General features: G+C 39.4%; 2 protein-coding genes across 12 annotated transcripts in view; both read left to right on the top strand.

The window, feature by feature from the left end:
* Window positions 1-16664, top strand: part of GNPTAB (N-acetylglucosamine-1-phosphate transferase subunits alpha and beta) — a 60622-nt gene extending 43958 nt beyond the window's left edge. The window contains exons 14-22 of one of the 2 annotated variants that reach the window (XM_039483562.1): window positions 1422-1621; window positions 1924-2143; window positions 3288-3401; window positions 5363-5448; window positions 6815-6913; window positions 9923-10090; window positions 10683-10773; window positions 12182-12294; window positions 13466-16664. In XM_039483562.1, the coding sequence (XP_039339496.1) occupies window positions 1422-1621; window positions 1924-2143; window positions 3288-3401; window positions 5363-5448; window positions 6815-6913; window positions 9923-10090; window positions 10683-10773; window positions 12182-12259 (1056 nt within the window). In that variant the 3' untranslated portion in view covers window positions 12260-12294; window positions 13466-16664. Of the gene's footprint in view, window positions 1-1421; window positions 1622-1923; window positions 2144-3287; window positions 3402-5362; window positions 5449-6814; window positions 6914-9922; window positions 10091-10682; window positions 10774-12181 lie in introns of both variants that reach the window. The other variant, XM_039483557.1, reaches the window with a different exon arrangement.
* Window positions 12255-22428, top strand: part of SYCP3 (synaptonemal complex protein 3) — a 32241-nt gene continuing 22067 nt past the window's right edge. For 4 of the 10 annotated variants that reach the window (XM_039483755.1, XM_039483748.1, XM_039483738.1 and 1 more), the window contains exon 1: window positions 17960-18093. The gene's annotated coding sequence lies outside the window, so the exon portion shown is untranslated. The other 6 variants (XM_039483694.1, XM_039483700.1, XM_039483717.1 and 3 more) reach the window with 6 other exon arrangements.

Raw genomic sequence — 22428 nt, 5'->3', positions numbered from 1 at the left:
TGCTGATACTGTATGTACCGCGCTGAGCCAATCCCGGCAAGCGGTGTATTCTATTAATGCATACAAAGCCTGCTCGGATTGGCAAAGGTTGTAATAGCCCGCCTCTCTGACTCAGCCAATCCGAGCAGGCTTAATAGATGACACCGCTCCCGTTAACGCTCCGCCCTCCTTCTCCTCCCCTTCCCCGGCTTCCCGCGAATCAAATGTTCGCGGGAAGCCTGAAAAAAGGAGTGGGCAGGTAAGCCGGGCGTGTGGGGGAGGGGGCGGGACGGCTCCTCCTGGCCCTGGCCGAGCACCCCAGCCCGGTCCCAGCCAAGCACCCCCGGCTCGGGCTGGTCCCGCCTGCGCGGCTCGGACCTGACCCAGCTCGGGCCCCGCGGCTGCGGCTCGGGCCCGGCCAGGGGAGTTGGGCCCCGTGGCTGCGGCTCCGGCTCTGGTGTTGGCCGGGCCAGGGGAGTCGAGCCCGCGGCTGCGGCTGCGGCTCGGTGTCGGCCGGGCCCGGGAGCCGGGCCCGCTGCGCGGCGCCGGTCCCGGTGTCGGCCGGGCCCGGGGAGCCGGGCCCCGCGGCTGCGGCTCCGACCCTGGCCCCCGGCAGGGGTAAGAGGCCAGGGCCAGGACTGGGGCGGGGGAGGAGGGGTTGGATTGGGCAGAGGTTCTGGGGGGGCAGACGGGGGATGGGGAAGGGGGGGTTGGGTAGGCGCTGCGTGGGAGTTCCTGGGGTCTGTTGGGATGGTGGTGGATGGAGTCGGGGCAGTCAGGTGTTGCCTCGGAAGGGGGGGTAGTCTTATATGGTGAGTATAGGCCAAAACCTATGTTTTAACTGGAAAATTAGGGGGTCGTCTTATACGCCCAGTCGTCTTATACGCCGGAAAATACGGTAGGAGGAACCGTCATACTCCAGAGACCTGCTTTTGTTAATTGTAGATGCATAGCCATCAAAGGGAATGCAAGATTACATATATGTCCTACAACAAATAGTGGCTTTTCTATTAAAATTTAACAAATTAAATGAGGTTCCATGTGCCATTTCCTGTCGGCGCATGAGAGTTTTAAGGAAGGTCACATTTCAGGCCTAAACTGTCACTGTAAAAAAAGAGAACTCCACTGTTTGAGCAAGAACATTTGACACAGCTTACAGTTTTACAAATACATCTCTACCCCGATATAATGCTGTCCTCAGGAGCCAAAAAATCTTAGTGCATTATGGGTGAAACCGCGTTATACTGAACTTGCTTTGATCTGCTGGAGCGCGCAACCCATCCCCCCCCGGGAGCGCTGCTTTACCGCGTTATATCCGAATTCATATTATATTGGGGTAGAGGTGTATGAAAAGAGCTTAGTACTTCATTGGAATTATCAACATGCATGTGTGTTAGTATCTCTAATAATGTAACCCTGGGGTATGCCTATCATTTTGTTAGGAAGAAGAGGCATTAATTAAGCAGATGTCCTACTTTACTGATGGTAAACGAATTGGCAGGCAGTTGAAAGATACATTTGCTGATTCCCTCCGATATGTAAATAAACTTCTAAACAGCAAATTTGGATTTACATCTCGGAAAGTCCCTGCTCATATGCCTCACATGATTGACCGCATTGTTATGCAAGAACTACAAGATATGTGAGTATGCCTTTGTTTGAAATAAGGTGAAACTCGAGAGCTGTTGTAATTCTATCTTCTGTGTCTGCTTTCTTGAATTTATAACTATGCGTTGATGATTGACTGCCTATGGGTTGATAACTGTCTTCGTTAAACTTGTACTTTGACAGAGGGGAGAGAGAATTTTTCCCTCACTAGGACAACAGTGTTAAGTAGTATTTGGAGAACTTTTTGAACTTCAGATGAGATACTTTTCTTCAGTAAGGAATGTTTCACTTTAAGGTGGCAAAGTAATGAATTGATTTTATATTGTATCTGGACAGGTTTCCTGAGGAATTTGACAAGACCTCATTTCACAAAGTGAGACACTCAGAAGATATGCAGTTTGCTTTTTCATATTTCTATTACCTCATGAGTGCAGTTCAGCCACTGAATATTTCCCAGGTTTTTGATGAAGTTGATACAGATCAGTCAGGTATTTTGTCTGACAGAGAGATTCGCACATTGGCTACAAGAATACATGAACTGCCCTTAAGTTTACAGGTACATTTTCTTCAGGAACCATTTTTGTTGTTACTATAGCTGTAAAATTCAATATGATCATTATCACGAGAGAAAACAAGCACTGCAACCTAAGGCAATTCTTAAATCTTAAACATACAATGGAAGTTTAACATGTGCTACTTTTTTTTTTAAATAACATTCAGGCAAACTTTTACTAATGTCTTAACTGTAGTAGAAAAGCAATCTGTTTTCTTCTGAATTCAGTAAGGCATTTGGTTTGAACATAATATAAAATAAAATGTTAAATGACTTAGTATTTGTTTATATTATAGAGGTGCCTAAAGGTCCTAACCAGGATTGTGGCCCCATTGTCCTAGGTTCAGTGCATATGCATAGTAAGAGCAAGTCCCTGCCCTGAAGAACTTACAGCTAAATAGACAAGGCAGGTGGAGTGGTGAGAGAAAGGAAGTAGTGTCATCTCTCTGAGCTAAGATGTGAAAAAATTATAGTATATATTTATAATACACCCTAAGGCCCCATTGTGCTGGCCACTATACAAACAAAAAAAGACAGTCTCTGCCCTGAAGGGCTTGAATTCTAAAGACACAAACAGACAATGTGTATTATCTCCACTTTACAGATAGGGAGCTGAGGCACAAAGTAGGTAAGTGACTTGCCCCAAAGATCATGCAGGAAGTCAGTGACAGTGCTAGAGCTAAAGCCAGATCTCCTGTGTTCCAGGCCAGAGCTTTAACGAGAAGACCATTTTTCGTCTCTCTTCAATTCTTCCCTCCTCTCCACCCCATTGTTAAATAACTTAAGTCATTTCAAATTTTGAAATTTACATGAAATCATCAATAGTGCAATTTTATTGATGATCAAATGGATACGGGAATTCCTTTGCTTTGGTTGTGCCTCTGTGGCCCTGATTCAGCCAAGTATTTAAGCATATGCCTAACCTTACATAGGTGAGCAGCTCCATTGACTTTAATGGGACTACTCGTACTTAATACCTTGCTGAATAATAGCCTATATGGGTATTTGATTTTGTTAAAAAATAGTCCAATACATTTTGTAGCTAATATTTTAAAGGTACTTTTAGACATTCTGAATATAGTATAATTATAGAACTATGTTAGTGAGAAAATATGTAATGGATTTGTTTCTTTTCTTCTTCTGACAGGATTTGACAAGTCTGGAGCAAATGTTGATAAATTGCTCTAAAGCACTTCCTGCCAACATCACTCAGATTAATGTCATTCCTCCAACTCAGGAAGCTTATTATGATCCCAATCTGGTAAGAAAATATTTAGCCTAAAAGAGGTGCATTTTGTCTCATTTCCTGAGCTTGTATCTACTGAATTTGTTGCTTTCCCTGCACAATTTTAAGAGTAATTCACAAAAAATATAGCACGTATGCAGATTTCAATCTTTTTAGGTATAAAACTGTTATAAATCACACTTCTAGTTGTTAAGGTCAAGAAATATTCTCCACAAAAGTAAAGAATTCAAATTTTCATATACATGAGATTTATAAGGTCCTTTTTTCGAAACGTGAAATGTAGTTCAGCATGTTGAACCAGAGAGGCAATATGCACTGTCCTCATTTATCTGAGGGTTTTGATGGCACTAGGCAAGTCTTGATCTGGAATGTTTCCTATCTGGTGAAGAGATCAGCTCTGTGTACCTAGTCTTGAGATGCCTTCCTCATAATTCTGATATCTTTGAGTAATTCCGATTAACTTTTAATGTGGTTTAGGCTTCCAGTGCCTAAATCACTTTTAAAAATGGGACTTGGGTCATGTCTACCCTAGGAGTGCTTTGCTGGTTAGGTATACTAGTGTATTATAATGGCAAAGCGCTCCTAGTGTGAACTCATCTTTTGCGGGTATAATTTATTCCATACCCCCTGAGTTAAATGAGATATACCAGTAAAATTGCAGTTTGCCTATATAAGCTGGTCTATACTAGAGGCTTTTTTTGGAACAGCTATGTGGGAGAATGATCACACCTATTTACACCCTTGACTGACATAACTATGCTGGCAGAAGTTTTGTCGTGTAGATATGCCATTAGGCTATGAAGTCATTTGGTTGCTTTTGAAAAATTTGCTCTAGTGCTTTGCTAAATTGGGGCCTTAAGGCTTTATAAGTTCAAACCAATACTTTGTGGTACATTGTACTCAGAAATGAAGTTGGTAGGCAGAGCACAGAGTAATGTACTTCCAATGACAGTCCTTTAAAATATATGAACTTGTGTACCAAGGGGACTCAGGCTGCCCTAAAGGAGCTGGTTCTTGGCAGTTGTTTCTTCAGCAAGACTCGGGATACTCATCAGCCTGATCTGATGAAATGTAAATGTATATTTGGGAATGCTCCAGAATCCAGATATTCAACACATTGCAGTCCAGATTATCTCACTGTCTTTTGTGGTATCCATACCTTTGTGATCATCTGAGTGCAGTTGCAAAACTATGCAATGGTTCAGTCTGTAGGTTTGTCAGTAAAGTGAAACTTTGAGGAGAGGCAATAAACTTTACTTGGGATAGAGTTAAAAGTAAGTCTAAATAGTTAGGAACAATTTTAAATTATTTTAATCTCTTGGGAGTGCTAATAAACTGTCACTAATCTAAGCACTAATCATGAGTACTAATATTATCATTTTTAAGTCCACTTCAAATAGTGACATAACAGTGTTTGTTTTTAGCACAGAGGTAGAATTTATTTTTACTTTTCTGGGTTGCAAGGGCTAAATTTGTAGGAATGAGTGTAGCGCTGTAGAAAACTTCCCTTGGGAATAGAGATCTGGTTCCCAGAATTGTTGTTTCTACATAGTTCAGACTAGGAATAATACGGTTAATACCCATCAGCTGTTCTTTAGCACTTGCCTGACCAATTTTACTTGTTGGCATTGACTGGCTTGCATCAGGAATGCCAAAATCAGCTGTCCAACCTGCTTCAACTACTGAATATTGTATTAGGGCCGGAATGCAGAAGCTAAATAGAAAGTATAACAAATACTAATATTAGAATGCATCAACATCCCTTCTTTTTCTAACTAAACTGATTGTTTCTCACATTACATAGCAATAAATACTATTTATTGTTTTTCATCCTAGGAGCAAAGTTTTGTATAGTTCTCTGGAGACTGTAGATCTGTTCTTTTTACAATGCATTTCTTTCCAGGAGACTTTTAAAAATATAGTTTATAAAATAGTTACTCAAAGATGTTGTTTACCCCAGTTGTATTTTCTTACAGCCTCCGGTGACTAAAAATCTCGTAACTAATTGTAAACCTGTGACTGACAGAATTCGTAAGGCATACAAGGACAAAAACAAATATAGGTATGTTATACTACTTCTATTTTTTATAATTGTTTGTATAATATTTGTAAACACATACTAATAAGATGAGAGGTGAAAATGCGTAATTCATAGAATGTCAAGGTTGGAAGGGACCCTAGGAGATCATCTAGTCCAACCCCCTGCTCAAAGCAGGACCAATCCCCAGACAGATTTTTGCCCCAGATCCCTAAATGGCCCCTTCAAGGATTGAGCTCACAACCCTGGGTTTAGCAGGCCAGTGCTGAAACCACTGAGCCTATCCCTCCCCCAACTGAGCTAGCCCTTTACCCAACTTTGTAAAGCCTTATCCAGTGCTTTTCATCTGATGACTTCAAAGTATTATTTTTTGCTTATTTACTAATCCATGTAAAAGGTTTTTACAAAGTGCTCCAAGCAAGGGAAAGCTTTGTGGTCTAGGCATCAGTTTTGGCCCAGAACTATTGGACCTGCAGGTTCAAATCCTGAAAGAATTGAACTAGTCCTTCCATCTTATGAAGAAAATTAATTTAATTGTAAGGCCCACATCTTGCAAAGACTTATGCACCTTTATACACTGTGAGTAGTTTCATTGAAGGCAGTGGAAGTAATCACAGTTTGTCAAGTTAAACAGATGTGTGAGTCTTTGCAGGAATTGGTCATAAGATCAGAGTTTTAGGTAGTCCTCTATAATTAAAATACTTATTTTTTTCCCTTCAGACTTTCAGAGGGGGGAGTGAAGGGGTAGGGGAGGGATGGAGAGAGAGTGGTGGTTTTAAGAACATGTGATGCAAACATAATAAAGCATACATTGTAAATAGTAGAGGCTTACATAGTTTACAGGAAGTCTCATTAACATTCTCCCTCGAGACCACTAGTTAACCAATAAAAGCAGCAAAGAGTCCTGTGGCACCTTATAGACTAACAGACGTATTGGAGCATGAGCTTTCGTGGGTGAATGTACATGTATCCGACGAAGTGGGTATTCACCCACGAAAGCTCATGCTCCAATACGTCTGTTAGTCTATAAGGTGCCACAGGACTCTTTGCTGCTTTTACAGATCCAGACTAACACGGCTACCCCTCTGATACTAGTTAACCAATGTGAGTATGAGAATTCAGGTCTTAATTTTCCAACAGGTTAATAATTTTTTTTTTAAATGTAAAGAAAAGAGATTGTGTAAGACCACCGGTCGTAGTGAGTTTGCTTCCTTGAGTAAATATGTTGAGAGAGAGTAATCTAATTTTAAACTACTATTGGGGGTGGGGGGAAATGACAATCAAATGTAGACCAATGCAGCAATAAGACATATAATTTGTAGAATGCATGTTTGTAATGTCTGATTCATGCTATTATGCTAATTTTAAAAATTGTTTTAATAATACTAAGGTTTGAAATCATGGGAGAAGAAGAAATTGCTTTCAAAATGATCCGCACCAACGTTTCTCATGTAGTTGGCCAGCTAGATGATATAAGAAAAAATCCCAGGTACACATTAATTGTTTTCTATGTTTTGAGATTGCTTTATTTTCCCTTGAGACAGCTTCAAACATCTCGTTTTATAGGGCGCTTTTACTAATATTTATTAGGTGTAAGGCAATTGTGAGTAAAAATTACTTTTTAAACATCAGGTTGCAGTCTTAATCATAAATAAAAATTATTCTGTCACTAGCACTACAACTTATTAACTATTTTCATTCCATACTTTTTCTGCTACATAATTTTCATATTTATAATGAACTAGAGGTGTTGAATATTCTGGAAAACCTGATGAAAATTGTGAAGATCTTTCACGCGGTCATGTAGAATAACTTGTGTATCTGACTTTTTGATTCACCACTGCTAAATTTTTATATTTATAAAACCATTGGAAATTTGCAGAAAACTTCAGCAGCTGCTGCTGAGAGTTTAATCTTGAACAGGATTCTAGAGATCACAGGCTTTAAAGAATTGGCCACTTTGTGATCTGTTTTGTACATATATTTAAATGATATATGAAACATTTGAAGACACTGAATATTACAATATGTAGGTATTTGTCTAAACATTTTTTGAAAGATCCTTTGTTACCAAATCAGTGTGCTGATTTACTTTGTATATAGTGTCAAATGTTCTGCCCCACCTACCCACCACCTCAGGATATTTCTACATGGCCTGTGGCAGCTGAGCCCTGGTTGACAGACTCGGGCTTGCGCTATTGCACTGCAAATAGCTATGTAGATGTTCCAGCTCTGGCTAGAGCTTGGACTCTGAAGCCTAGAGAGGAAGATGGGCTTCAGAGCCCAAACTCCAGCCTGAGCCGCAACCTCTACTCGCTATTTGTAGCACCATAGCATGAGCCCTGTGAGCCTGCGTTCTGAGAGTTCCTCTTATGGGCTGCTGCTCGCTGTGTAGACAATACCTTCAATTATAGTTAACTCTGCAAGGAGTAGAAAGAAAATAGAAATGTTGAATCTTAACCTAGCATTCCTCCTTTGCTCTTACGCTTCTGGAGTAACTTGCAGGTGGCATTATTTATTAGAGTAGGACATGCGGAGTCAAAAGAATTGAGTTGTCCCAGCTTGTCCACTGATTCAGTATCGGAGCTTGGGCAACTCACTTAACTTCTCCATGTCCTGCTTTCCTCATATGTAAAATGTGATAATACTTAGGTATATTTCCATATATTTTATTTATCTCATAGAACTGGAAGGGACCCTGAAAGGTCATTGAGTCCAGCCCCCTGCCTTCATTAGCAGGACCCAAGTTCTGATTTTGCCCCAGATCCCTAAGTGGCCCCCACAAGGATTAAACTGACAACCCTGGGTTTAGCAGGCCAATGCTCAAACCACTGAGCTAGCCCCTTACTCAACTTTGTAAAGCCTTATCCAGTGCTTTTCATCTGATGACTTCAAAGTATTATTTTTTGCTTATTTACTAATCCATGTAAAAGGTTTTTACAAAGTGCTCCAAGCAAGGGAAAGCTTTGTGGTCTAGGCATCAGTTTTGGCCCAGAACTATTGGGCCTGCAGGTTCAAATCCTGAAAGAATTGAACTAGTCCTTCCATCTTATGAAAAAAATTAATAAAAATCCATTGTAAAACCTTGAAAACAGAGGCGCTTTCTGTTCTTGTTGGATATTAAATATCCATTTGATTTGCCTCATTCTACTAAGACAAAATATCTCTTCTGCTCACTACTGTGTAGAGCAATGTATGCCAGTTTTCCTGGTTGCCAAACAGATTCTAAGGCAATGGGCAGAGTATAAAGATCTAGGTAGACAGTGTCCTTCACCCCAGAGAGTAGCATGGTGATAGTGAAGCTTTATGTAGGTAGCTGGTGAACCATTTTTAGATCTTTTGGAAGGCCAGGTGCTAAATACATGCAAAATATTATTTTCTCCACTCTTTGAAAGGACACATTATACTGTACAGCAGCTGACTCAGCCCATTTCCTAACAAAGGTTAGCAGTTACCAGGCATATGTTACCAGATATGATTTCTTTCTTTGGGGAAAAAGTAAGGCTCTTTTGTCTTGCAATATAAATAGGGCATAAAACCTTGCCTATATGTAGGAAAGGGCATTTTGCTGCCAAACAGCACCTCAGAGTGGCCAAGGATACACAGCTGTCAGGCAGACTGTATGCTTCTTCGATTACAGCAAATCACACTACCTAGATCTCAATGTCTTTCTATTTGGACTCTATACAAGAGGCATTGTGGGGATCCTGGTTTATTGGTGGTTTTCATATACATTCTAGAGACAAGGTGCATGAGGTAATATCTTTTATTGGACCAACTTCTGTTGGTGAGAGAGATGAGATTTCAAGCTACACAGTTTACCAGTAAAAGTGGGTTGTTTTTTTTCCTGACTACCAAACCTTTAAGCTCAGCCTGGGGTCTGTAAATCAAGTTATGTTCTGTCTGGCTTATATATCATCATCACCAGTAAAGTGTTATCTGGGCCAAATTTTGCCCTCAGTAAAACTATTACCTTCCATTGCTTCACATGAGAGCCTCTGAAAAATGCAGTATAAATAGTTAAACTGTTAGTATTGTGCAGCAGCACCTAATACAGTGCAACTCAATTGATCGTTTATGATATTGAGAGAATAACATGCATTACTAGTGACCCATGAAACTATCTTGCTAGTGTTGTAATTTGGGGCTTCTATTCTCTGTGGTCTTTATAATCAACAGAGGGCTATGAGGTGATTCACTCTTAAACATCTGCCATTAATTCCATTAGAGGGCAGTGCTGCACATAAACAAATGGTACAGGACAGATGCAAATGTAATATGTTGTTAGGTACAACACTTGGACTTCTTGCCACCCTACGTGTTCAGTGGATGAGGAAGGCCTTGACTTCTAACACCCGAAAAATGAATCAGATAATGCAAAGATAAGGAGTGCTGTTACCTGTATTCGAGTATATCTATATTCACCAAAAATACAGTTCGCAAATAGGATATTTCTTTTAGTATAATAACAAAGCTAACACTGACTTCATTTTTCTAGAAAATTTGTTTGCCTAAATGACAACATTGATCACAATCATAAGGATGCTCAGACAGTGAAAGCAGTGCTTAGGGATTTTTATGAATCAATGTTTCCCATACCATCTCAGTTTGAACTGCCAAGAGAATATCGGAACCGCTTCCTTCATATGCATGAGCTTCAGGAATGGTAAATTTTACAGATTCTCTTCCTCATTCTGTGTGAGCTATTGTGTTGTACCAGCATCTAACTCAATGTATGGAGCAGCTGCTAAGGGGTGAGTGCTGGGCAGGCTCTGCAACTGCCTCTCCAGGGCCTTCCACACTGCTGCTCTCCTCCGAGTCCCACTCCGCAGGCCTCACACGTTACCCTTTAGCACATTCTGACAACCCAGTGTTGGGTTTAGAACATGATGAAATGTTGTTAGAAGTCCAGTTTTACCTACAATTGAGTTTAAACCATGTTTAAACACAGTGGCCTTATATTTGAAACTATATACTGTGGATTGGGCCCAAGAGCTGTTCCAGCATGCTACTAAAGCAGTTAGCTGAAACCAAAGAGAGTTGTTATGAGAAATATGTGTAGACCTTATGATGTACATTGCAAAAAAAGCATTTTGCTTTTTAAACCAAGTTATATAGGGGTAAATTGTTCACAACAGTGCATATTTTTTCCTCTTTATCTGGATATTTTTACTCCATGGAATATTAGGAACTTTACGATATGTCATTGCAAAGGTACAATCGTTAATATATAAAACTCTGTTTCCATCTTTGTACAGGAGAGCATACAGAGACAAACTAAAATTTTGGACCCATTGTGTTTTAGTGACGTTGATTGTGTTTACGGTCATCTCATTTTTTGCTGAACAGGTAAAAATTATAATTTCATCCAAATACACAACTTTAGTAGTATACAGTGTCATCTCTATAAAATGAATTAATTTTTCTAGGGGTTTTGAGCAATAGCTGAAGTACTGTTTTGTGGCATACGAAATACATGTAGTAAAGAAGTTTTGGAACAATAAAGGAAGGAAGACACCACGACCAAAGTTTTCAGAAGTGATTCGTGATTATGGGGTGCCTCATTTTTCAGGTGACTTGCGATTCCTTAAAGGATCCTGACTTTCAGGGTGGGTGCTGAGCACCTTTTGAAAATCAGGTCCATTTAAGGTGTGTCAGTTTGGGTCCTCAAAATACCAGTCACTTTTGAAAATCCTAGCCTGTAAATATTTCTATCAGACAAAAGCAAAATAAGATAACACTAGGAAAAATTGAAAAAATACTAATCAGCTGGTCCAGACAGTATCCAACTTAGGGCAGAAAGCATCTGATCCTACTGAAGAAGTCATTAGAAAGACATCTGTTGACTTCAGTGGACTTTGGATTATGCCCCAATAAAAGTCTCCAGTTCAGCAAACCCTTAGGCATGAAAATTATTATTTTTGAGTCCCTTTGAACTCAAAAATAGTCAGTGGAACTAATCACATATTTTTGTTTGCAGGATCAGGGCCTTAGATAACAAACTTATCACTGAAAATTATGTTTGCTTGTTATGTTTCCTGTTGATAAACTTTATTTCTATTGTAGTGTTTGTATTTGATGGAAAAAAATAATTGAACCATGTTGTCCAATTTCTTTTCCTGTGTATCTGTTCTATGCTGCTATGTTAATCTTGTTCACTCTTTCCATGATCTGATGAGGAGAGTGTGATTCTTGAAAATTTGTCCATTATATCCTTATTTAGTCCTATAAAAAATTTCACCTACAGCTCTTGTGTGTGCTGCCCCTCCCCAACATTCCCAGTTTACAGCTTTTTTAGCTTCTGGAAACTCCTGCTGTATAAAAACTTGGCTTAGAAGGTATAATAAATTGATCTAGTGCAAGGACTAAAGCTCTAAATTTTATATTTAAGAACAGACAGATTTGTGGTAATCCTCTTGTAATTAATTGTGCCCAGTTTTTTTATTGAGCTAGTTAAAATATGCACTTTCAGATTTAGTATATTTATCAGTCTTGGAAATAATCACTCACTGTATTGTTCCAGTGTTCTTGACCCAGACATTGACAAATCTAATAGGCTTAGGTGTCTCTAATAGAAGAGAGTTTGAGTAATTGTTCCCTTCCTCTTGTGTTGTGAAAAAATTGAGGGTATAGTCTTTTATACTTGATTGCTATGAAATGGTCAAGGTTGTATGGGGTTTGTGGGAAGAAAGTTTGATGACCTGTTCTCCTTTGATGCTTGGGAGAACTAAATATTAATTATTTTTTAATCTTTCAGCTAATTGCACTTAAACGAAAACTTTTTCCGAGGAGGAGGATCCAAAAGGAAGTCGGTCATGAACGAATCAAGGTTTAGAAGAGCTTTGCTTGGAAATCAGTCTACCTCAAGATGTAATAAGCATTTAAAACTGTTACTGGAGAAGTGTCTTTATGATGTAACATTTGGCTAGTTTGACATGAAGAAAAAAAGTCAAATATCCATAAATTATAGCCTTCATGGCGCTGCGTGTAACACGCAAGCTCCTGACGTTATGAGACGGGGGGGCCGGGGGGGGGGAGATAGTTAAGAGTGTGCATTGGCAGTTCTCAACTGGTTTTACTTTACAAGCATTAGCTCACGGATATGTTATCCTTTTTATAAAAAGGGTTACTGAAACAAACCTAGCTGCATTTAAAGCAGTGGATGTTGCCAACTAAGTATAATGTTGGAAAGTTAAACTGTTCAGGATTAACTAGAAAGATGTCCCTCACCTTGCATTCCAAAGCATTTTGCAGATTGCTGAATTAATCAATACATTTGTGTTGATGCTGCTTTTTCCATTTTTAGAAGTAAAACAGGATAATTGCTTCATTTCCCAATTAGATATAGTCTACATTTAATGACATTTACATTGTTTAAATACACCAACAATGCAACCTCAAATTGGTGGTATCTAATGAGGAATTTGGATGATATATATCCTAATGATATAATCAAGAATCAAAACTACTGGTACTATTATTTTAAAGATTTTATTTCTCACCTAATTCATTAAATTGCCAGGAATACTGTGGTATTGTTTGTAGGTCTAATTACAAAGAGAGAGCGCTGTAGTCAAGTAAAAGTAACTAGGATGTTGTTATTTTACAACCATTGTAAATATACAAGCAAAAGTGCCTCACCATATGAATGAGTAATATATTGTTTTAATGTTGCATTGTATTACAGCGATGTTTCATTTCTGAATTTGGTAATTATATTCTTATATGAAGCATTAATGTTTTAAAATTTGGACAAGCACAGGCAATCCTGTCATACTTTGTTAAGACAGGTGTCAGGATAGCAAGATTTTTAAGGGGGAGACAATACTGAGAATCTTTTCAAGCAGATATTTTTGACAGAGTACTTGCAATCATAGTTATTAACAGTAGTCTTCTAAAATCACTCCACGAATTATTTTGTAATTGGAATATGAGGGATACAATACATTGTGTGCTGTAAGATATTCAGTTTGTTTTAAAAGAAACTAAAGTCTTGTGATAAACAATGAAGTTATTTTGGTTTATTCTGTTTGTGCTCTAGAGGAAAAGAAAATACATCCAATTTAGTAAATTACTCACACCTATTATTCCTGTAGAGTTTGCTTGTCATCAGAAATATTCAAAGGTAACTCTAATTTGTTTTCATATTATCCAGTGCATACACAGATTGTTAAACCAAATAGAATCTAATTTTTAAACATTTTAAAATATAAGCATTTGTATTTTTTTTTAGTATTTCATACTAGAAGACCCCAGATATATTTCATATGTGGTGACACATTAAAGTAAACACATAGCATATAAAATAAGCAGTTCATATCTGCCCTATTTTCAGTTGTCGAAGTCTTCTATTTTGGCAGAAATGTCAAGAATGGTAGAATACTTCAACAAATGAAATTACAGGAAAACCAGGATGAAATAAAGTTAGATTTTTAAAACTTTTTATTTTAAGAAGACACTCACTCTCAAGTAGACTAAGTCCAAAATTTGATGTACCTTAAAATTGTTTTAGTATTCTGCATCGTATTTTTTAAAAATACTTGAGTATAAGAAATGATTAAAGAAAAATAACTACAGGGCCAGTTTTTCAAAACTTTTGTCTAAGTTACATGTGCAAATCATGAATTTCCATATACAGAATGCCCGTTCATTTGTGCAGTTTAAACAAACAGTTTTGAAAACTAGGTTCATATTATTTTGTTTTATTGCATCAATAGTCAGCCAGCAGACAGAGCATAAATTAACTGATGAAATTTATTTCCAGATCTATGTCGATGTGTGTGATAGTGATATAAAAAAGAAGGAAAGCAAGCAGAGCTGAAAAAATTTGGGTGTAGGAGGAAAATATTACCCCAATATTTGGTAAATTGGAAAGGACAAAACTAGTGAAGTAAAATATTTCCAGTCTTCTATGAGGTTAAAGAGCAGAGAGTAGAAATCAAATGATCAATAAAAAGTTCTTGACAATATATTTTATCTTTAAGCTCACTTTTTAGAATTTTTTATGTAATTGTAATGTAGTTAGATAAAATAATTGGGAGAGATGAAAACTTCATTAAGACCATATTCTGACGAAGAAGCATATAGATTCACTACATGGTTTGAGAGAAACAAAATCTTAAATTACTTCCTTTTTCTGGTATTTTCTGTGCAATATGGTTGTAACGAGCAATATGATTGTTCTGAGCCATATGATGATCACCACTTAATAAAGCAGGATATCAGAAATATGCTACCACTATAATGTCTGCCAGCAGCTGACAGCTTACTCATATCATTTTTGCCCCAAAGGTCATATCTTGTCATCTTATTTAAAAAATTTACTTTTGAAGTGACCTGTTTCAAATACAATAGCTCTTAAAACCAAAGGAAAATTTTATGTAGAAATTAGCATGTGAATCAATATTAAAGTCCAGAGAGAAAGGACTTTCAAAACTTGGCTACATTTAAAGCTTTGGATCCTTAATTGCATCACTTTCACTTGCATCATAATTAATTGCATCACTTTCTTCAGTAAAATTAGTGAATATCACCTGTTGAAAATTACTTTTCCTATAACTAAAAAGATTGTCTCTAGCATTTGATCCATAAATCGTAAAATGCATGTCATAACCTTCTAGTTCAGGGTTTTTTGGCTATTGTCCATAACTTTGTCAGCAAGGAGTCACTTGAGGCAAAAAATAAATCTTCGGATATGAGATGTCAAACAATTTGACCATGAACATTAACGTAACATTTGGTAGTATAAAGCTAAAAATTGACTGCACAATAGGCTATTAAGGCCACAGTCCAACAAGGAGCTATGTGTGGGTGAACCCTTGCATCCGCACAAATGTCCTAACAGAACTAGGACAGATAGCATTTCAATATGCTGAGAGAGACTGTCTTTGTGAGTGCCTTTGGACTAGAGCAGGTAAATTATTAGTAAAATTGAAAAATTATCTATAAATAAATCACATTTTAAAAACATTGTTTACATTTAAAACATTTTGATAGTGTCAGCTTTTTTCTTTATTCACCATTAGCAAAGTATTAATAAATTTAACATTTTATTACCTAGTGTCTCAAGGGGCCTTTTTTTAGGGCCTGTTTCAAAGCCCAGTACATTACTGGAAGTCTTTGAATTGTCTTGAGTGAGCTTTGGATCAGACTCTAAGGCCCTGATGCAGCAAGATATTTGAGCACAGGAATAATCACATTGAAGACAAAGGGACAGCTCATGTGGTAGGCAGGTGCTTAACTATCTTCCTAAATTGGGTCCTGTGTGTTTCCATTAGAAACCACATTTAAGGAAGTGAAATGTTAAAGTATTAAATAAGGAAGAAATATTAAATAGGCTCAGGTAGATTTTTCAAATACCTTTTTTAAAATCATTGTTAAATTGATTATGCTGGTTTTGAATCAGTTTGAAAACTATAGAAATATCACTTTATAGATACCTTTTTTTCCTAAGTGTTAATCCAAAAAATGTATTTTTTTGCAAAGAATGCCACTGACACTTGAGCTCTAGAAACAAGATAATATAGCTCATTTTCTTCTTTCTTTCATGGGTGTTTAGATATTTAACATAGTCACTGATTTAGAACGGTTAACTTCAAGATCCTGTCAGGCTTTCTAAAATATAATGTCCTTATTACCTGTAACACCTAGTAGGACCCTAAAAGGAATTAAATTTGTGCAAGAGCACTCTCTTATTTGATGTCACCAGTAAAAAGAGTGACAATGGAACCAGGAAAATTCTCATTATTTAGTAAATTGCAGAGCTTGTTAGAGGATGTTAACCTGTCTTGAAGAATGCATGGATTGCTGAAAGGGCTGAATCTTCAGGCTTTTATACGCTGTGAACTTGATGAGCATAGCTATAGCACAGAATACTCTGCAGTAGCTATTCCAGAATAACTCCCAGTGTAGACAAGGTCTTAATCTTCCAAAGAATAGGCATCTGTAAAAGAAAAAAAATGTGAGCAGTGTTTTTGGACTTAGAGAATCTTGTGCCATGCAGCGTCCTCCACAAATGTCTGTTTTTGACAGTTCCCTTTGTAAAAATTACATCATCTTTCTTCCTGTTAGTTTTACTGTGATTTCCAAGTTTTCAGTGGTCTGAATAACTAAAATCTCATTTTTGCACATGGTTGATCTTCAACTACTTACATGCTTATTTTTATTCATTTCTAATTCAAGCTATTACAAAATCAATTATGCATGGGTGCATTGTACAATAAAACATTTCTGGATGTTGATTATTGTCTACCAGTGTATCGTCTTGTTCTGTCTTTGCTTGGTGTGTCTTTTCTGGACCTTCAAGGAAAGGAGTCTATCTTTTCTATTAATTTACATTTACCGTATACATTATATTTACCATTCTGAAATTCAGCCACCTTTTAGATTGATGGCGGCAAACATCCATTGCCCAGCACAATGTACAGCCGTGGCAGAAGGCAAATATTGGTCAGACACTTTTTTGTGAAAAATGCATAGGGATATTTAATATCCATGTAAGCAGAAACACCCTGTGGAGGATAATGAAGGTGGATTTGGTCCCTGTGTGTAAAATGTATGTGGATACATGGGAGGATAATATGTATGAATGAAGAAGTGGATGTATAGGTGCCTGGAGATGAGAGCTTGTGGTGAGTGAAAGGGTCTGTGGTGTTGGGGTGGCTGGATGTAGATACCCATCTGGAGACACACATATTGACCAGGAGCTGGTGTAGGTGAAACAGAGTGGATTTGGGGGCTATTCAGTCCCTTTACCCAGGTTCTTTGCGTGAGTCTGTGTTCTGGAGAACACAGGCACAGGTGGGGGATGAGTAGCATCAGGATTCGCCTTTTGGGGGAGGAATGACTGGCTATGGGAGACAAAACTATATTGTGAAAGCTCCCCTAAGCACTGAAGTGAGTGTGGCCCAGTGGGGGTTGAGTGGAGACTGGTTTCTGTGCTAGAGCAGGGAAGGCACCTACTGCCCAATGCTGTTGTTTTTGTCCTGCTCCAATTGGTTTAGAGCTGATGACTGCTTATGGGGGGGGAGGCAGGGGGAAGAGAAGTTAGGCGTTTAGGGGATTTAAGTGTGGCAGGGATTGAGAGGCTGGGTTATGAGGAGATCTGGGTGGGGTGGGGATTGAGAGGCTAAACTGGGGATCAGTGTATGGGGGGGATGGAGAAGCTGGGCTGTGAGGGGATTAGAGGGAATGGAGGGTGGAGAGACTGGGCTGTGAGTGGATGGGGGGATGGAGAGGCTGGGCTGCGGGGAACAGGGAGGATAGGGAGGGAGAGGCTGTGCTGTGGGGATCAAGGTGTATGGTGGGGAGAGGCTGGCTGGGCTCTGGGGGATCTGGGCAGAGGGATGAGCTTGGGCTGTGAGTGGCTCAGGGTGGATGTGGGGGGAGGATTGAGGCTGCTCTGTGAGTGGCTCAGGGTGGATGTGGGGGGACAGGCGGTGGGGGGAGAGGGGATGGAGACGCGGGGCTGAAGGGATCTGGGCGGGGCTGTGGGGGCGCGCGGGGTGGGAAGAGGCCACACGTTTCCCTCCCGCAGGGCGCGTGCCCGGCTTCTCTCGCGGGGTCTCGTCGCCTCCTGCCCGCGCGCGTCTCCTGGGCGGCGGCGGCAGCGGCTGGCTGGTCTGTGCAGCCCGGGCGCGTTGGGACTGGAGACGGCGGCGGCTGCGTTGGGTCCGTGCGGTGAGGGGCGCCGGGGCCAGGCCGGGGAGACGCGGTCTCGGGGCCGGAGCTCCCAGAGCGAAGCAGCTGCGGGCGCTGGCGAGGAGCGGGCGCCCCCCGAACCATTTCTCACTCCCGGCTGCGGGCTCCTCCTTTGCCCCTTAGTAACCGCCTGCCCCGGCTCGCGCTGCTGCGGGCGGGCCCCGCCCCGCGCCGGGTGCCGCTCTGAGGGGGGAAGCGGGAGACTCCGGGAGCAGGGGGGCGGGAATCTCACACGGGCTTGGGCCACGTTAGCGAGTCTGATCTGTGAGGGGAGAGAAATAAATGAAGTCCCAACTTCCTCCCATTTGCGGGAGGGTGAGAGTGAGGTGCCTGGATCCGTGACTGTGTCACAGGGGAGAGGGCAGGGCTGTATAAGGGGACTCAGCGAGAGGCAACTGTTTTTTGTCAAGGACCCACATTTCTCATCACGGCAAAGTCAAGCTCCACACACCGGCGAAAATAAGTAAATAAAAAGATTTTGAGGTCTGTTCAAAAGCATCTGGTAATCCAGATGTGACTCGCTGTCTGGCTATGGACTACCACTGCTTTAGCTGGAGGGAGTGCAACGTTCCTGCCCCACAGAGTGTCCTTGAGCACAAAGCAATAAATACTAGGGCTGTCAAGCGATTAAAAAATTAATTGTGTTTAATTGCAGTGTTAATAATAGAATACCATTTATTTAAATATTTTTGGATGTTTTCTACATTTTAAAAATATTAATTTCAATTACAACACATAACACAAAGTGTACAGTGCTCACTTTATTTTTTATTACAAAATAATTTCACCGTAAAAAATACAAAAGAAATAGTATGTTTCAATTCACTTATACAAGTACTGCAAGCTCTTTATAATGACAGTTGAACTTATGTACAAAAAATAACTACATTCAAAAATAAAACAATGTAAAATTTTAGAACCTACAAGTCCACTCAGTTCTACTTCAGCCAGTTGCTCAGACAAACAAGTTTGGTTACAATTTGCAGGAGATAATGCTGCCCATGTCTTGTGTACGTCACCTGAAAGTGAGAACAGGCGTTCGTATAGCACTGTTGTAGCTGGCATCGCAAGATAGTTACATGCCTGATGCACTAAAGATTCATATGTCCCTTCATGCTTCAACCACCATTCCAGAAGACATGCATCCAAGCTGATGATGGGTTCTGCTTGATAACGATCCAAAGCAGATCAGACTGACACACGTTCATTTTCATTATCTGAGTCAGATGCCACCAGCAGAAGGTTGATTTTCTTTTTTGGTAGTTCGGGTTCTGTAGTTTCCTCATCAGAGTGTTGCTCTTTTAAGACACCTGAAAGCATTCTCCACACCTTGTCCCTTTCAAATTTTGGAAGGCACTTCAGATTCGTAAACCTTGAGTCAAGTGCTTTATCTGTCCTTAGAAATCTCACACTGGTACCTTCTTTGCATTTTGTCAAATCTGCTGTGAAAGTGTTCTTAAAATGAACATGTGCTGGGTCATCATCCGAGACTGCTATAACATGAAATATATGGCAGAATGTGGGTAAAACAGAATAGGAGACACACAATTTACCCCCAAGAAGTTCAGTCACAAATTTAATTAATGCATTATTTTTTTAACGAGCATCATCAGTATGGAAGCATGTCCGCTGGAATGGTGGCTGAAGCATGAAGGGATATAGGAATGTTTAGCATATCTGGCACGTAAATACCTTGCAACGCCGGATACAAAAGGGCCATGCGAATGCCTGTTCTCACTTTCAGGTGAAATTGTAAATAAGTAGTCAGCAGTAACTCCTGTAAATGTAAACAAACTTGTTTGTCTTAGCAATTGGCTGAACAAGAAGTAGGACTGTGTGGACTTGTAGGCTCTACAGTTTTACATTGTTTTGTTTTTGAGTGCAGTTATGTAACAAAAATAAAATCTACATTTGTAAATTACACTTTCACGATAAAGAGATTGCACTGCAGTACTTGTATGAGAACTTGAAAAATACTATTTTGTTTATCATTTTTACAGTGCAAATATTTGTAATAAAAATAATATAAAGTGAGCACTGTACATTTTGTATTCTCTGTTATAGAAATCAATATATTTGAAAATGTAGAAAAACATCCAAAAATATTCAATAAATTTCAATTGGTATTCTATCGTTTAACAGTGCGATTAATCATGATTAATTTTTTTAATCGCAGTTAATTTTTTGAGTTAATCACGTGAGTTAACTATGATTAATCGACAGCCCTAGTAAATATAAATCTTGATTGAGGAACCCCCAGAACTCCCACAGTGCAGTCTATACGCTGACCAGGTTTTTGGCACCAGACCCACACATCAAGAAGCCTCATTACTTGATCTGCCTGACTTTTCTTACCCATGTCAACTTGGTCATCTGAAAACCAAAAGACAAGCTGAGAATTTCAGATTTTTCCCGAAGTTTTTTTCTCATGTGAGGGTTAGTTTTAAGATGATTTTTTGGGGGGGGGGGGTTATTATCATGGGATAGGGTTGCCAATCCACCAGGATTGTCCTGGAGTTTCCAGTAATTAAAGATTATGTCATGTGATGAAACCTCCATGAATACATTCAACCAAAACTAGCACCCCTATCATGAAAAGTTTTAAAAAAAAATTTCATACACTATATACTTTAAAAAAAACCCATAAAACATTTTACAATATAGAAATTGAGTCATAAGCACAGAAAGTTTGATTTTCAAACTTTTAAGGTTCCTATAGCAGTATAATTTGGCCATGTTGCACATAGCGTCCATTTGTTTTATGGTAAAAAATATTTTCAAGAGAAAGTATAACAGAAGATATAAAATTAACAGCAAAAACAAAAGTAGGAGGTTCTACATGTGTGAGATATTGCTGTGGGAACCTTAACTTTTGAATTCTCGTGCATGAACGTAAGTTTTTTAATTTCCCTTTATTTTTTTTAAAGAGTAATTTTCAAGGGATTTAATATATGCATTTTATTAGTATTATACTTCTATTTCTTTCAGAACCTGTAAGTGTTGCTCTTATGAGATATGCTCTTGAGGCTCAAACAAACCTCCTTTGAAGTCAGTGGGAGTTGGATTGGAACTAGGGTGACCAGGTGTCCGGTTTTCGACTGGAACACCTGGTCGTAAAGGGATCCTGGCGGCTCCAGTTAGCACTGCTGACCGGGCCGTTGACTGTCCAGTTGACGGCGCCACACAGTAGGGCTGGCAGGCTCCCTGCTAGCCTCCATGTGGCTCCCGGGAAACAACTGGCATGTGCCTTTTCCAGCTCCTACACGTAGGGGCAGCCAGGGGGCTCTGCATGCAGCCCCCGCCCCAAGCGCTGCCCCTGCAGCTCCCATTGGCTGGGAACCAAGCTGCAGGAGCGGCGCCTGTGGACGGGGCAGGGCGCAAAGCCACCCAGTTGTGCCTCCATGTAAGAGCTGGAGGGGGACATGCTGCTGAAATATGCAATGGTGTGGTAGTTTGGGGTGGGTGGATAGGGTCATCTTATTTAAATTGGTTTATACAGGAGTACAGTAGTTTATATCTGTTTATTCAACACTTTTTGAGATGGAAGGTACTGTGTAGAGGTAATTTATTGATACTGAATCTTTTACTTGAGATCTCATTTAGATTGTCATTGCTGTAGGCTCACATGTTTTCTTCTCAGTGGAAAAAAGTTAAATTATCAAAATTATCTTTGCTTGGGGTGTGGGAATAGCTGGTGACACTCCTACCTCTGTTGAATTGTGTCCAGATCTAGCAACTCACTGACTTGGTCACATTTTTTCCCTCTACAGTCAGGTTTGGAAGAAGGACTACCCTAAGACTACTTTTTATTTCCCCTTTTTCATCCTTCTCTACCTCGAGTACCTTGATTTTTTTTTTATTTTGAAGGAATTTTTAAATGTATAGATCACCGTGACACATTTATACATAGAAGTACCCCAAAGGGTGGCTTGAAAATCATTTATGTGGGCTAAAATACCTCCACAGCCAGATTCTGATCCTGTAATTTAGTATTTTAGCACACCCATGCACTCTAACACATTTTACTATATGTGTTTGTTATTTTCTTGAACAGGAAGCATTAAGAAAGGTTTTTAGTGTCATTTTAGCATACACATACTTTTAACAATATTTAATAACTTTTCCTCAAAATGTGTCATTTTAAACATTCATTTTAACTATTGTACAAAGGCACACATAACAACTCTAATGCTTTGAGTAACTAAATGCATGCCATATATTTACAGGGGCACTATCAATGTTTTAAATATATAATTGTATTACTTTATGCAAACTACACTAGAAACCGAATCTACAAAGTGTAGC

Source organism: Mauremys reevesii, linkage group 1 (assembly GCF_016161935.1).
Source record: "Mauremys reevesii isolate NIE-2019 linkage group 1, ASM1616193v1, whole genome shotgun sequence".
NCBI lineage: Eukaryota > Metazoa > Chordata > Testudines > Geoemydidae > Mauremys > Mauremys reevesii.
This window is presented reverse-complemented; position numbering and strand designations above follow the sequence as displayed.